Below are 12,380 nucleotides of genomic sequence, written 5' to 3' on the forward strand. Positions count from 1 at the left end.
TTAGTTCCCGCATTTCCCAGAAATCCAATTTATTTAATAAAACTTGGATTATTTCTTTCGAAAGTCTCGAATTCAAAATTACAACAAAGCACATGGCGTTGCCTGTTACACAGGGTGACCAAAAACTGAGGGTTGACCGCCATTACAAAAGAACGGAAAGAGCAAATAAAGAATGAACTTAAAATTGAATCTTATGGTTAGGTAACTCCCTTAAGGCTGACCAACCTTACGACTAATCTGCAGTATATTCTATTCGGTGCAGTATTGCTGCTGTTATTTAACATTACACAGTCATTAAAAGAGCTGGTAATATATGATACGCCCCTGGTTTTTACGTCATGTACGGTTCATCGACGGATCTTACTGATCACTCAAACTGAACTCTTCAAATGAAAATGTCAGCTTAAAAAAATACAATATTGTTTCAGGGGCCCTAGCCTTACGGAAATTATATAAATGAGCTGATTCCTACACTACAATTTCATTTGACGCCATTTGAAAATTAAAGGAATTATATACGGGGTGTTTGAAAATTATACCGCATCCTCTCGAGAACGTATTTCTCCCATGGAAATAAAACCCACGGTTTATATGTATAAACAAGTGTCCGCAAATGATATTAAGATAAGGGGCGTCAAAAATTAAAAAAAGGTTCCTCGGAACTCATTTCGGTTTTACTTTAGATTCATATTGCCAAATGTTTATTTTTCCACTAAAAACTATTTTTACAATAGCAATAAATGTTCCTTAAGATTCAAAGATTTGGTGACCTTTGAATGTGCTTTATCGAAAAAATTGTCAACCATTTTTTTGATCTTTTTTTTTTAATGAATTTAATAATTTACTTTTATATAACCCGTGGTAGAAAGGCGAAGATTAGGTATATCTTCCCTTAAAAGGCAATTTTCATTTAAAAAAAAAACCAATTGACAATAATTGCCAAGCAATTAAGTAATTATTATATAAGAAACCTATCCAGCAGCTAATCTAGGTTAAAGGTAAATTACACTAATTACCTTACGTAGAACTAACAACCAGTTTCATGTTATTATTTTCAATTTATATAATTTGTTACTCGACTAATTAGAAAACATTCTTAGTTTATTTTAAAATAGTTCAACCAAATTTTGATCATAACCATTAAATAAATAGATAACTTTATAGACCAACCTATAGAGATTTTTTGGCATACTTAAATATTACAGCAAATTTCATATATTACCGTTTACTAGTAAATGAAAACCCAAGTGATTTCCCCAACAAAGTCGTGAACAATTTTTTTAAATAATAAAAACTGAAAAAAAAATAACATTTTTTTGTTTTTTTTTATATATCTCGAAAAATATTGTCTTACTCTCAATAGGACTTATAGAAAATTAACAAAACTATAAAATGGTTTTTTGTGCGACCAGATCGGTTCAGTTTTTACAGAAAAAATCCGGAAAAACCTAAAATTTTTCAAAAATTCATAACTCAAATTTGAAGCTGGAAAAACAATCTTGCGGAAAGTGACAGATGATAATATGTAATTTAATCGTGCGCAAGATGGTTTCTGTTCGATGCATAGTTTTTGCACAATTGCTTTATAAACAAATTAGGGTCTTTTTTGCACAGCGTGGCAATTTATCAAAAATGATCCGTTTTAATATATCACATAGTTGGGGGAAGTTGACTTTGGCAACGGAAGCTCTACATTGAAATATACCTTGATTTAAATTAAACGAAGTATTTAGTGTTGTTTTATTCGTATAAAAAAATATAAAGACCAAGCTGTAGTCCTTGTCTTTTAATGTATATAATTACAAAAACTACAAAATTCTATAAATATGTCCACAAAATTCTGAAGGTAATAAAAATCTTAAAGATATAAACACAGGCTCCCAATTTTTAACTGTTTATTTCAACCGAAACTACAATATCCCACTTAGTCTCATTTTAAACAGTTTACCAGGTCAACCACTGCAGTATTCAAATGGCACAGTCCTTTATTTGTCCTGGAACATAATACCGTTCAGGATAAAATATTTACCAGTACATACGTTATTTCATAAATGCTTTATCCTTAGAGATTTATTTGATATCCTTGAGGATTCATCGAGGCTATTCTTGTATTTTTCTTACCCTACACTTCAACACGTCGGACAACCCATCCAATTTGTCTTTGTACCTTCCAAGCGGCTGTCTTTATTTTTTTTTTCGGAGTACATGTTTTACTATTAATTAATTTGTTCTTCTTTTTTGATGACACATGTATTTATTTAGGAATACCATGAAGTATTCGTATTTAAATCTTGTTTACATTTTTATTTATTCTCTAGGAATTTGTAAATAAATACAACACATTGAATTGCATCTTGAAAGATGTTTAAGATATAGTTTCATAAGAACTTTTCTTAAAATAATCCAAGGAACCACATTCTGATATATTTTTACGTATTTAAATCATACCCAGTATAGAAATTATTTCCTATGCCAATAACCATATTCCCAAAACAAAAACTAGTGCCTTCTACATAATAAGTTTCCTCCCAAACAAGATAGCAAATACCATTGATATTTCCTACACGCGTCCTCATTTGTCCCTGTCTTTCCGCATATTGTAAAAACGGCTGAAACCAGAATTTATTACATGAAATATTAAAATATGTGTACAAGCTTGAAGCGCGGATACCGTGGCATCTTTATTGCAAAAGAATACCAGATAATACGAGTCTATGACGTGAATAATTCAATAGTCAGCGCACGATTCCTGAGAAAGTCATTTTTATGTAGGATTATCACGGATAAAGTATTACATCTTTATATGTATGTAATTATATTTGTAGTTTATTGCGTCATTATTACCAATGTTATGTGAACATGGAATATGCTGAAGCGGCATTAAACGGAACAAAAAATTATATACAGGATGATTTCTTAGTTCATGCCACTTCAGCAACAAATTCTCTTCGCTTTGCGTGGTCAGTAGGCTTCAGTTTTTGAGTCGATTGAACTTGACCTGCTGCTCAAATTATTTTATCAATCTGTCTGGGAAGCCTCCAAGATATTTAAGGTTTTGTAGAACAGAACAACATAATTTAGGGATTGCAAGGTATGTCTTTTAAGATTAGAAAAAAATGTAAAAATAATGTCTGCATAACATCTCTAATCTGTTAGATAAGTAACTTCCCTTGTACACAAGAAATAGATGAATCACAAAAACCAGTCCTGTCAAACAATTCAATTATACAATAACTATATACGATTGTCTACTAAATACTGAATTTTCATATAGTTTTCCACATAAACAAATTGGTTTTTAGGTTAAAATGAATCTATTTAGTACGGGAAGTAATAATTTGATTCCTACCGTTCAAAAGTTATATTTTTCTTAAGTAACAAAACTTGGTAACATTTTGTATTGGAAACTTCGTAAGCGATTCACAAACATTTTATTTTTGGGGTCTACAAGTCTACAATTATTAAATAATAATTATTGTGTATAAAATTATAAATTTAAAACTTTTGCCTTTGAGTAACATGGGGCATTTTGTCTTATAAAGGATAAAATATTAAATATGTAGTATTTAGACGTTTAGAATATACAGGGTGCTCCCTAATTTTAACGACGAATATTTAGGAATCCATAATGGTAGATAGTAAAAATAATAGCATTTTACTTTATAAACTTGTTTTTAAAACCCCACAAGACGTTGATGTTTTCAAAAAAGAAGAGGTATCTAAATATGTTCCAATAAACTGAAATTATTTCGATTAAATAGTGAAAAGTTATTAGAATATGAAATTCTGGGCTAAATGAAATTTTATAACACGTGAATCAACTGATTCCAATGTCAAGCAACCAGCAATACAAGTATATATAAACATGGTTGCTACAATATAAATATGTGACTAGCAGCTCACTGCTTTCGCTACTTATGCAAATGAAAAAACTACTTTAAATTTCGTTTTTGACTGCATTATTTTATAATTGGGTCTAGGTATTTCACCTTCGATTATTAGATAAACTGCTGCGGACATTTTTACAACACATTTTGTCACGGTATTATTCCAGCGCCAAAAATATTTGTCTTTCTCTAGCAGAATACATGTGTACGCGGTGCTCAAAAATATAGAGCAAATTTTGAGTTCAAAATAGAACTACTGATAAAGAGGTCCCTAATTCCTTCGGTAAAATAAGCAAAACAATATAAATTCTTGTTTCCGCAAGCATGCTGCTTCATTTTTTACATAAACCCCCAGGTTCAGTACATGAAAGAGAAATCTCAATTATATCATATACAGACTGTTTTAATTGAGGCCGCAAGCTAAAGGAAATTGTAGTTCTGCTTATACAAAAATGTCCAATCAGTTCCTGTACACACAGGTGTAAAACAAATTTCTCAAGGGAATTGTTAAGAGTAAATAATTATTACTTATTATTATTAACTTGTGGTGTGTTTTATTTTATTGTGCAACGGCTTTTATATTAAGTAGGAGTAATGTAAGTTATATGGGAATGTGTTTAATATTAATTTGAATGGGTACTTTAAGTCGTCACATAATAATTAATTTTTAGAAATGAAAAATAAATTACAGAGAGCCATATTTAATATTTCTTAATTTTTTTACTGATTTGAAACTAGAAAATTTGAACAAGTAGTTTCTTGCGCAACTTTTCTGTCGCCAATATGGTCACTTAAAAATGTTTTAGAAAGCTTAATTTATTTGAGATAAATATGATCTTGTAGGAATGGTTAGTGCTATCCCTTGTAGACCAGGGCGGATATAGGTATTTTTTTAAATTTTTTAAACATTTTTGCAATTTTGAAAATGTTCCGGACCTCGCCTAGATCTAGGGATTTACACTTTTATTATGTGAGTTGTACTGAAGGTATTCCAGCAAAAATTAGCTTGCCCCCTCTTACATCCAAGAAGTGGAATATTTCGACAGATCCGCACCTGGTCTCTTGGACCAAACGGAAAGATCAAGAAATTATCTCGAGCATCAAACATTTTTCGACTCGCGTTTATTTGAACTTATTTCCTGATTCCATTGTATTTTTCTAAACTTTGTTGTATGCACTGCGAGGCACCCAATAAAGGACCTTTTCTTTTCAGAATATTATAATCGGCATAGGTGGAGGGATGGTAGCCTGCATCAGCGCCCTCTCTTCTAAACGACAAGAAATTTTGCTCTACTTGGCCATCTCGATTTTGGCTGTCAACTCCGTGGACATTATTCTCACTGAATACTGGTTCTACGTAGCTGACATGCCGAAAATACTCAAAAACTACAACAACCACATGCTCATCGAATACGGTAAGTAGGCATAAAATGAATTGCGTACATAAATCCCTGTAATTACAAATAGAAAATAAATTGGCGTCTAAAAATTGTGAAACCGTTGATCTTTGGCGTATTGAAATTCTGATACAGTTTTGTAATCCCAAGAAAGAATTACTGGTTCTGTTACTTCATATCCGAAACATTTTGTATTTTTCACACGGATTATTGAACTTTGCATTAAGATATCCAAAACCGCCATTCTAAAAACCTGTATTTGTGATGATGCTGATGCTATACCTTGAATATATCTAAATATAATGTATTACACATGCAAGATTATCTACCGCTTTGGTATTTTGAAAGAGTTATCTTCTTTCCTCGTACTGATAGAAGAATAAATAAAAGTATCGATGACGCGAACTTAACAAGTGAATTCAAAAGTGTATAAATTGGGAGAAGTGTATTTGCTTGTAAATATTAAATGAAATATAATGTCATCAATTATCAAATGTTTTGTTTAAAATTTAATAATGGCCATAAAGTTGAGGAAATTGAGGTCCAAAACATCTCGAAAGAAAAATGTAATTTGTAAAAATTTTGAAGCTTGAAAATAAGACAAAAGAAATGACACTATTTACACAAATAACAAACCTCGATGTTTTATATCTCCAACTATTGTTTTCAAAATTTCTTCTCACTTTTACTTTCCGTTGTAAATAAAAGAAAAAAAATAATTTCGTGCGAAGCAGTATGTTTACATACAAAAATTTTAAAACGAACCAATTCTCATGTTCTACATATTTGTCGATAGAGTTAACCGTGCAAAAACTGTGTGAAAAAGGAGGCCATGGCGATTTAAATGAAGGTAAATTATCTGAACTGACTATAAATTCAGCAAGACCATCACTTCGCGCTATGCACTACAATAATTACATGTTTCTCTAACAAAAGTTTTCCCAGTTGAACTCTGAATGCGAACACCACACCGTGCTAAAAGTAAATATGAAATATGTGCATATAATTGAATCCTGGCAACGCGAATTTGCGCGAAAGTTTAACATGTCGTACCGCCGACATCCTCGTCCTTGAAACGTTTATTTCATTAATATCTTAGCATCTCATTAGGGATCTGTTGGACGGGCAACAGCGGTCAGAAGTAAATAATATTTTTGCGCAACAACCAGGAGTAATTATGAAAAGGTTAGAGAATGGATAATTATCGATCTTCGAGAAGTGTGGGTATAATAGATTCTTTGACGAAAATGATTTTATAGATACGTGTCCACGCGGAAGTTGGTTTGTTATTGTTAAGAGCTGCATCACAAAGAGCGTGTGGTATGTTCTATAAATAGAAAAAAATTGTTTTTACCGAACAAGGAAGTCGCTAGAGTAAGGAAATATAAGTTTTTTTACTTAAAATTGCAAATCTTTTATCTTATTGAAAAATATATTAAGAGCTTGCTCCGAATTAGCAACCATTTGATTATTGCGTGCCCTGCACTATTCAAAGAATGTCACACTTAAAAAAAATACGTAAATCTGAAATGCAAATAACAAGGAGAAGAAGCACGATCGTCCTAGAAACCCACAAACTCGTTAAAACATTTTATGAATATAAATGTCTTCTTTTCCGCTGCCGCAAATCGCGTTTTCTAAAATTTCTAACAACCAGAAGCCGCAAAAGTAGTCAAAAAGCATTAGACGTTGAAGATTTACAGAAAAAGTAATTGCTGGGTCTTTGATTCACTTTTACTTCGATTTCCGATGGGCAAACGTAAAAATACCTAAAGCATGTGTCCCTACCGAGTATGAATGTTCAAGACAGACTTTTGGTGGATGGAGCATATCAGTTTAACATCAGACAAAATTTTCATTAAAAGAAAAATATTTGTATACAAAATGCTAAAGTATACTAATACTTTTACATGCATGTACATTTACATTTCTATGAATACTTGTACCTGTAAATTGGATTTCAGAGGAATAAAATTTGTATCTACCGCATTGTAAATTAGAAGTGAATGTGGAACTATTTTTTTTGTATTTTATTTAAGAGATATAATAGAGTTTCTTTTTTGACATAACAAAAAATATGTTCATTGTACTCGATTAAATAATAGCTCGCAAATATTTATGTTACTTAACTCGCTGTACTCTAAAGCCAACTTCAGATGATGCGGTTACTTGCCAAACGTAAACAAATGCAGCGTGCTTTGGATGACTTAATGGTCGAGAATACATTGGCCGAAGTACACATATTATTTGTCAATCGTAAACAAATGCCGTAAATGTGTTTACACAAAGACATAATAGCGAAATGTACGCGCCGCAACGACCATGTCAGTAAAATTCATTTCCATAGACTGGAATTCGTAATTTCTTTATATTCTACCCAAATACTTTGCTGGAAATAGAAAACAAATCTTTTCTCGGCGCATAGCAATTGCCTTTTTTACAGTAAATAAAATGGCAGTTATTGAACCTTTCTTAGAAAATTTCAGCTAAAGCATTGTGTGGACCAGATAGCTTATTTATTCAGCTTCAATTTCTTTTTTTTTAATTTCGATACGACCATTTTTCATCGAAATATCGGACTTTTAATGGAAAATGATACTTTTGTGTTCATTCGTCAATATCTCAGCGACAAATGGTCGCACAGAGAATTGAAGGGCAGTTTCGAAAACTAACATGCTGCCGCAACTTTTCGGAAAAAATTTGTTTCGTCTTGCACGAATTTTAAAAAACAGGAAAAAAAGGGTAATTTATATTTTTTTACAAAATTGACGGCTAAATTAGAAATATTTACGAAATAATAATAATAATAATAAAATAATTTACGAATTTACAAAAAAATTTTTGAGGTTTTCTCACATTTTTAACGCAAATAACGTTTAAATTGATGAAAAAAATTATTTTTTTTTCCGAAAAGAAAAAGGATAGTTGACTGCACAAAAATTAATTAGATATTTGTCTCAAAAAACGGAATCTGGGTTGAAATCACGAAATCTGGTTTGGGTCATCAAGTTTAATTTTAGTTTAATTAAAAGTTGATGAACAGAAACATAAGACGGAAAAGCCAAATCATGCTGGAAACAATTGAATTTTGTTTCCAATGTTCGGAAGGTTTTCCAAAAAAAAAAATAATAAATTTCAAAAAATTTTTCGAATTTTTTTTTCCATCAATTTAATTTTAAATTTGCGGTAAAAATGTGAGAAAACCTCAAAAAAATTTTTTTTTTCCGTTTTAATCATTATGAACTGTTTAAGCTCAAAAAACGTGACCCTTTAATTTTTTTTCAAAAGTTTGACTGAAACAAATAAATGGTTCGCTAGATCGAGATGAAACTTCACAGGGTTCTTCTGGTTATATCGAACTGTAAAAGTCATGCTTAACATTAGTCATTTCGTGAATATTTCTAATTTAGCTGTCAATTTTCTAAAAAACCATAAATTATAATTTTTTTCCTGTTTTTTAAAACTAAAAGATGAAAAAAATGTTTTTTTCCGAAAAGTTATGGCATCATGTTATAGAAAATTTATTCCAGTTTTCGAAACTGTCCCTCAATTCTCTGTACGACCATTTGTCGCCGAGATATCGATGATTGAAGACATAAGGATAATTTTCCATTAAAAGTCCGATATTTTGATGAAAAATGGTCGTATCGAAATTTAAAAAAAAGGACATTGAAGCTGAGTAAACAAGCTATCTGGTCCATGCAATGGTTTAGCTGGAAAATTTTTTTCAAAGTCTGTTGATTCAGAAAAAGAAAGTTAAAAATTGCAAATTTTTTTGTCGCGCTAGGTATTTCTAAAATTGCTTGATAACCTTAGCTCCTAAAAATTTTCGACCGAAAAATCTAAAAACTAGAATCTTAAAGTTTCAGTTCAAGTTCATTTATATTTATATTCCCGATACGACCATTTTTCACCAAAATTCTGTCAAAAATTACAGAAAAATTTTGGAAATTCTTTTGAGCCTTTAATTTTTTGCATTAGTGTACATGAATAAAATTGCATTTAACGTGGAAAAATTATTAAGTCTCAACTAGAAGCAAATGCGTATGGACAAGAATTTGTTGAATTCGTACACTAATCTACCAAACCAGTGACGGAAATACTAGGAACCGTCACTAAGAACTAGAATTTCGACGCCATTGATAGTTTTGGTTATATAACTCCAAAAGCAAGCAGTCATCTCTCATAAAAAAAAATATGGGAATGTTTTAGTAGATTGTATACCCGACAAAAAAATCTTATTTTTTTGTAACTCGAAGAGGATTTATTATTTTTTATTTATTCAAGTGTTGTTGGCTTGTTTTAAATATAAAAAATACAGAGAAATGGCTGGTTTTCCGAATAAAATAAAGGATATTTTTCGCTCTGAAACACCAACCGAAATTAAATCCAGTTTCTAAAATAATGAGTTCTTTTTCAATTTGTGCTCATAATTAGATAAGCCCAAGGCTTCAAACCAAATCAAGCACTTTATAAGATATCTAAATAAACGTGACATTTTTTTCATTTCAGCACCGTATATCTCGAAAACGAAGCTTTTCCGAACACATGTTTATAGAAATTTTTTTATTGATTTGTAACATTAAGAGTATTTCATATCCCGTAAAAGAAAATATTTTTAAACGGTCCTTCATTATTTCCAAATTTTGTTAGTGATTTTTTAAAGGCTGTAACTTCGCGAATAATGGTCGTATCAGGAAAAAAAAGAAGCTTCTTGAAGCTTGAAGATTCTAGTTTTCAAATGTTGATATGAAATTTTTTTTTGAGCATTAGTCTCGGTACAATCGAAACAAATAATGCAAGACAAAAATTTTACATTTTTTTCTTTCAAAACGGCTCAAACATTGTGAGATATCGGCTATTGAGTGAACAGTCATATTTTATGTTCCTTAAATTGTTTTGCTGAGTGTAGTTTACAAGAACAGAACGAAATGGAAAGAAAAAATAATAATTTGTAGCCGATTTTATTCCTCGCAAAACGCGTAAACGTCCATATGCCAAGAAACGAACATTTTACTATACTTTCGAAACGTTGAGATGTCAATACTACAACAGACATTTGCCTCAAAGGTCAGTTCTCTTTCTTCAGCGGCCCGTAGCGCGCCACCTTGTTCGCTTATATTACCTGTCCTGTACAATGGCCATTTAAATGTCTAAAATATTTCTAAAGGTCACTGAAAGTGAGAAGACCGGAGTTCTGCGCCCGGTCCAGGTAAAAACGTGATTCACACACTCAGTCCGCCGAGGAAAACGTGCCGGCCGTTCCGCTGCGCGCCGCCCGATGTTCGACTCGATTAGCGCTTGTTAATTTGCGATTTAACAATTTTGTTTTTCTTCCAGCCTGCTTTGTGTCGAGGATAGCGACGGCGATAGTGCTGGTGGTCTCCTTCCTAGACAGTCAGTTGACTTTCTGCTCGATGCAGGCCGTTACCAAGCCGCGGAAGAAAAAGTTGCGCGGCTCCCACGAACAGGTCTCCGATATCGAATACATCATTCCAAGGGTAAGATTTTTTTTCTATCGGCTAATATCGCGTGAGTGTCCCTGTTTTGAAATGTGGAAGGTAGAACAAGCCACTTAGATGTTGGTGTTCGTAGTCTATAGATTTGCGCACTAAAGTAAGCGATCAAAACCGCTGCGAGACCGGTTTCATTTGTTTTGGACGTTGTATCCACGGCCACCGGGGATTATTTATGTAAACTTGTTTAAACGTACCGGGTGTACCCGTGTTAAATCCAACCACGACTTTGAAAAAGTTTCAAACTGCAAAAAGCAACTTAAATAATTGCCTGTGTCTGTTGTATGGACAACTGTGTATTTTTCTATGCTATTATTGTTAAATTCAGCATAATCTTTATTTACCACTGGATAATCTCCATCATCCATAATAAATCGAGAAGACAACATGTTCAACCAGACAAACCTAATAATAAAATACTAGTTTTGAATTGAAAACAAGAAGTTCTACTAGACTCGCCTGTTTCTATTAAAATTCAGCTCCACGCCGTAATTTAATTTCTTTCCATCGAAAATTGGGTAACCAGTTCTCATCCTATTATCCCCCCTGAATATGCAACGCGTGCAAAGAAAAGTACAAGGTTTTCAAGAAAAGTCAACGCTGTCAAACAGTTTCGAGGATTTGACAGCAGTCGCCTCTTACCACCAAGAAGACAAAGCCCCAATTATTGTGCAACTTCTAATCGATGGACAGACCAGCGAAAGAAAGATTCACAGATCTCGTAGTGTTACTATTCGGTGTGCCCGTAAGTGAAAAACTGCGAAACAGTTCGTTTTCAAGACAATTTATATCCTTCATCGCGATTCTTGGGTATTACGATGACATTAAATATTTCTGGGTTATAGGCGTATTAACTCGTATTGTTTACAAACAAGTTTGCACATCATAATTTCGTTTTCCGCTTCAAGTGTTGGCTGTGAAAGTATTCTTCATAAAATTGAATAATTTTGGTGTTTCTACGAAGACTTCTCCACAAACAAATGTCTTAGCAATGTCTGAATTTAATCAGCCCGCTTAAAAAGCTAAAAATAAAATTTGTCTTTCTCTCTTCATCAATTTCTGCCACTTGGGTCTAATTTGACCGACCTTGTATCTCTTAAAATAACCTAGACCCCCATTGTCACCCTGTATACTGAGTTCGCAATTCCAATCAGCGTATTTCTTCAACGTCAAGCAAATAGCTCTAAAAGTAGCAATTTTATTTGAATTATTTGGTGAACATTCATATTAATGTACGTATTTACTATATCAATTTTCATTGGAGTGATAATGAAATAAGTAAATAACTTTATTTGCAATCTAATTAAACACTGGTTTTTTAAAATTTCATGGACATAACAAAAATTTAAGTCCTGTAATAATAATTTACGAAAATTTATTAACTTCACTCACGTACTGCATTTTTCCAATATTTGCCGACTGAAATTTCAGAATGCTAAAGTACTTACGTCAGTCATGACTTTCAAATTCCCGCCATATCTCTGTGTGTGTATTACCTCGACAATGAGGCCCGAGGAAATAAAACTAATATTAGTGATACCGTGCTACACTACCACACATATTTTATCGATACGTTCTTG

At 32.3% G+C, this 12,380-nt stretch overlaps 1 protein-coding gene across 4 annotated transcripts in view; it reads left to right on the forward strand.

The window, feature by feature from the left end:
• LOC108909882 (serine-rich adhesin for platelets) overlaps positions 1–12,380 on the forward strand; it is a 117,479-nt gene that overhangs the window by 97,332 nt on the left and 7,767 nt on the right. For all 4 annotated transcript variants that reach the window (XM_018714329.2, XM_018714330.2, XM_018714328.2 and 1 more), the window contains 2 exons: positions 5,101–5,302; positions 10,625–10,785. In XM_018714329.2, the coding sequence (XP_018569845.1) occupies positions 5,101–5,302; positions 10,625–10,785 (363 nt within the window). The remainder of the gene's footprint in view (positions 1–5,100; positions 5,303–10,624; positions 10,786–12,380) is intronic.

Source organism: Anoplophora glabripennis, unplaced genomic scaffold (assembly GCF_000390285.2).
Source record: "Anoplophora glabripennis isolate ALB-LARVAE unplaced genomic scaffold, Agla_2.0 scaffold28, whole genome shotgun sequence".
NCBI lineage: Eukaryota > Metazoa > Arthropoda > Insecta > Coleoptera > Cerambycidae > Anoplophora > Anoplophora glabripennis.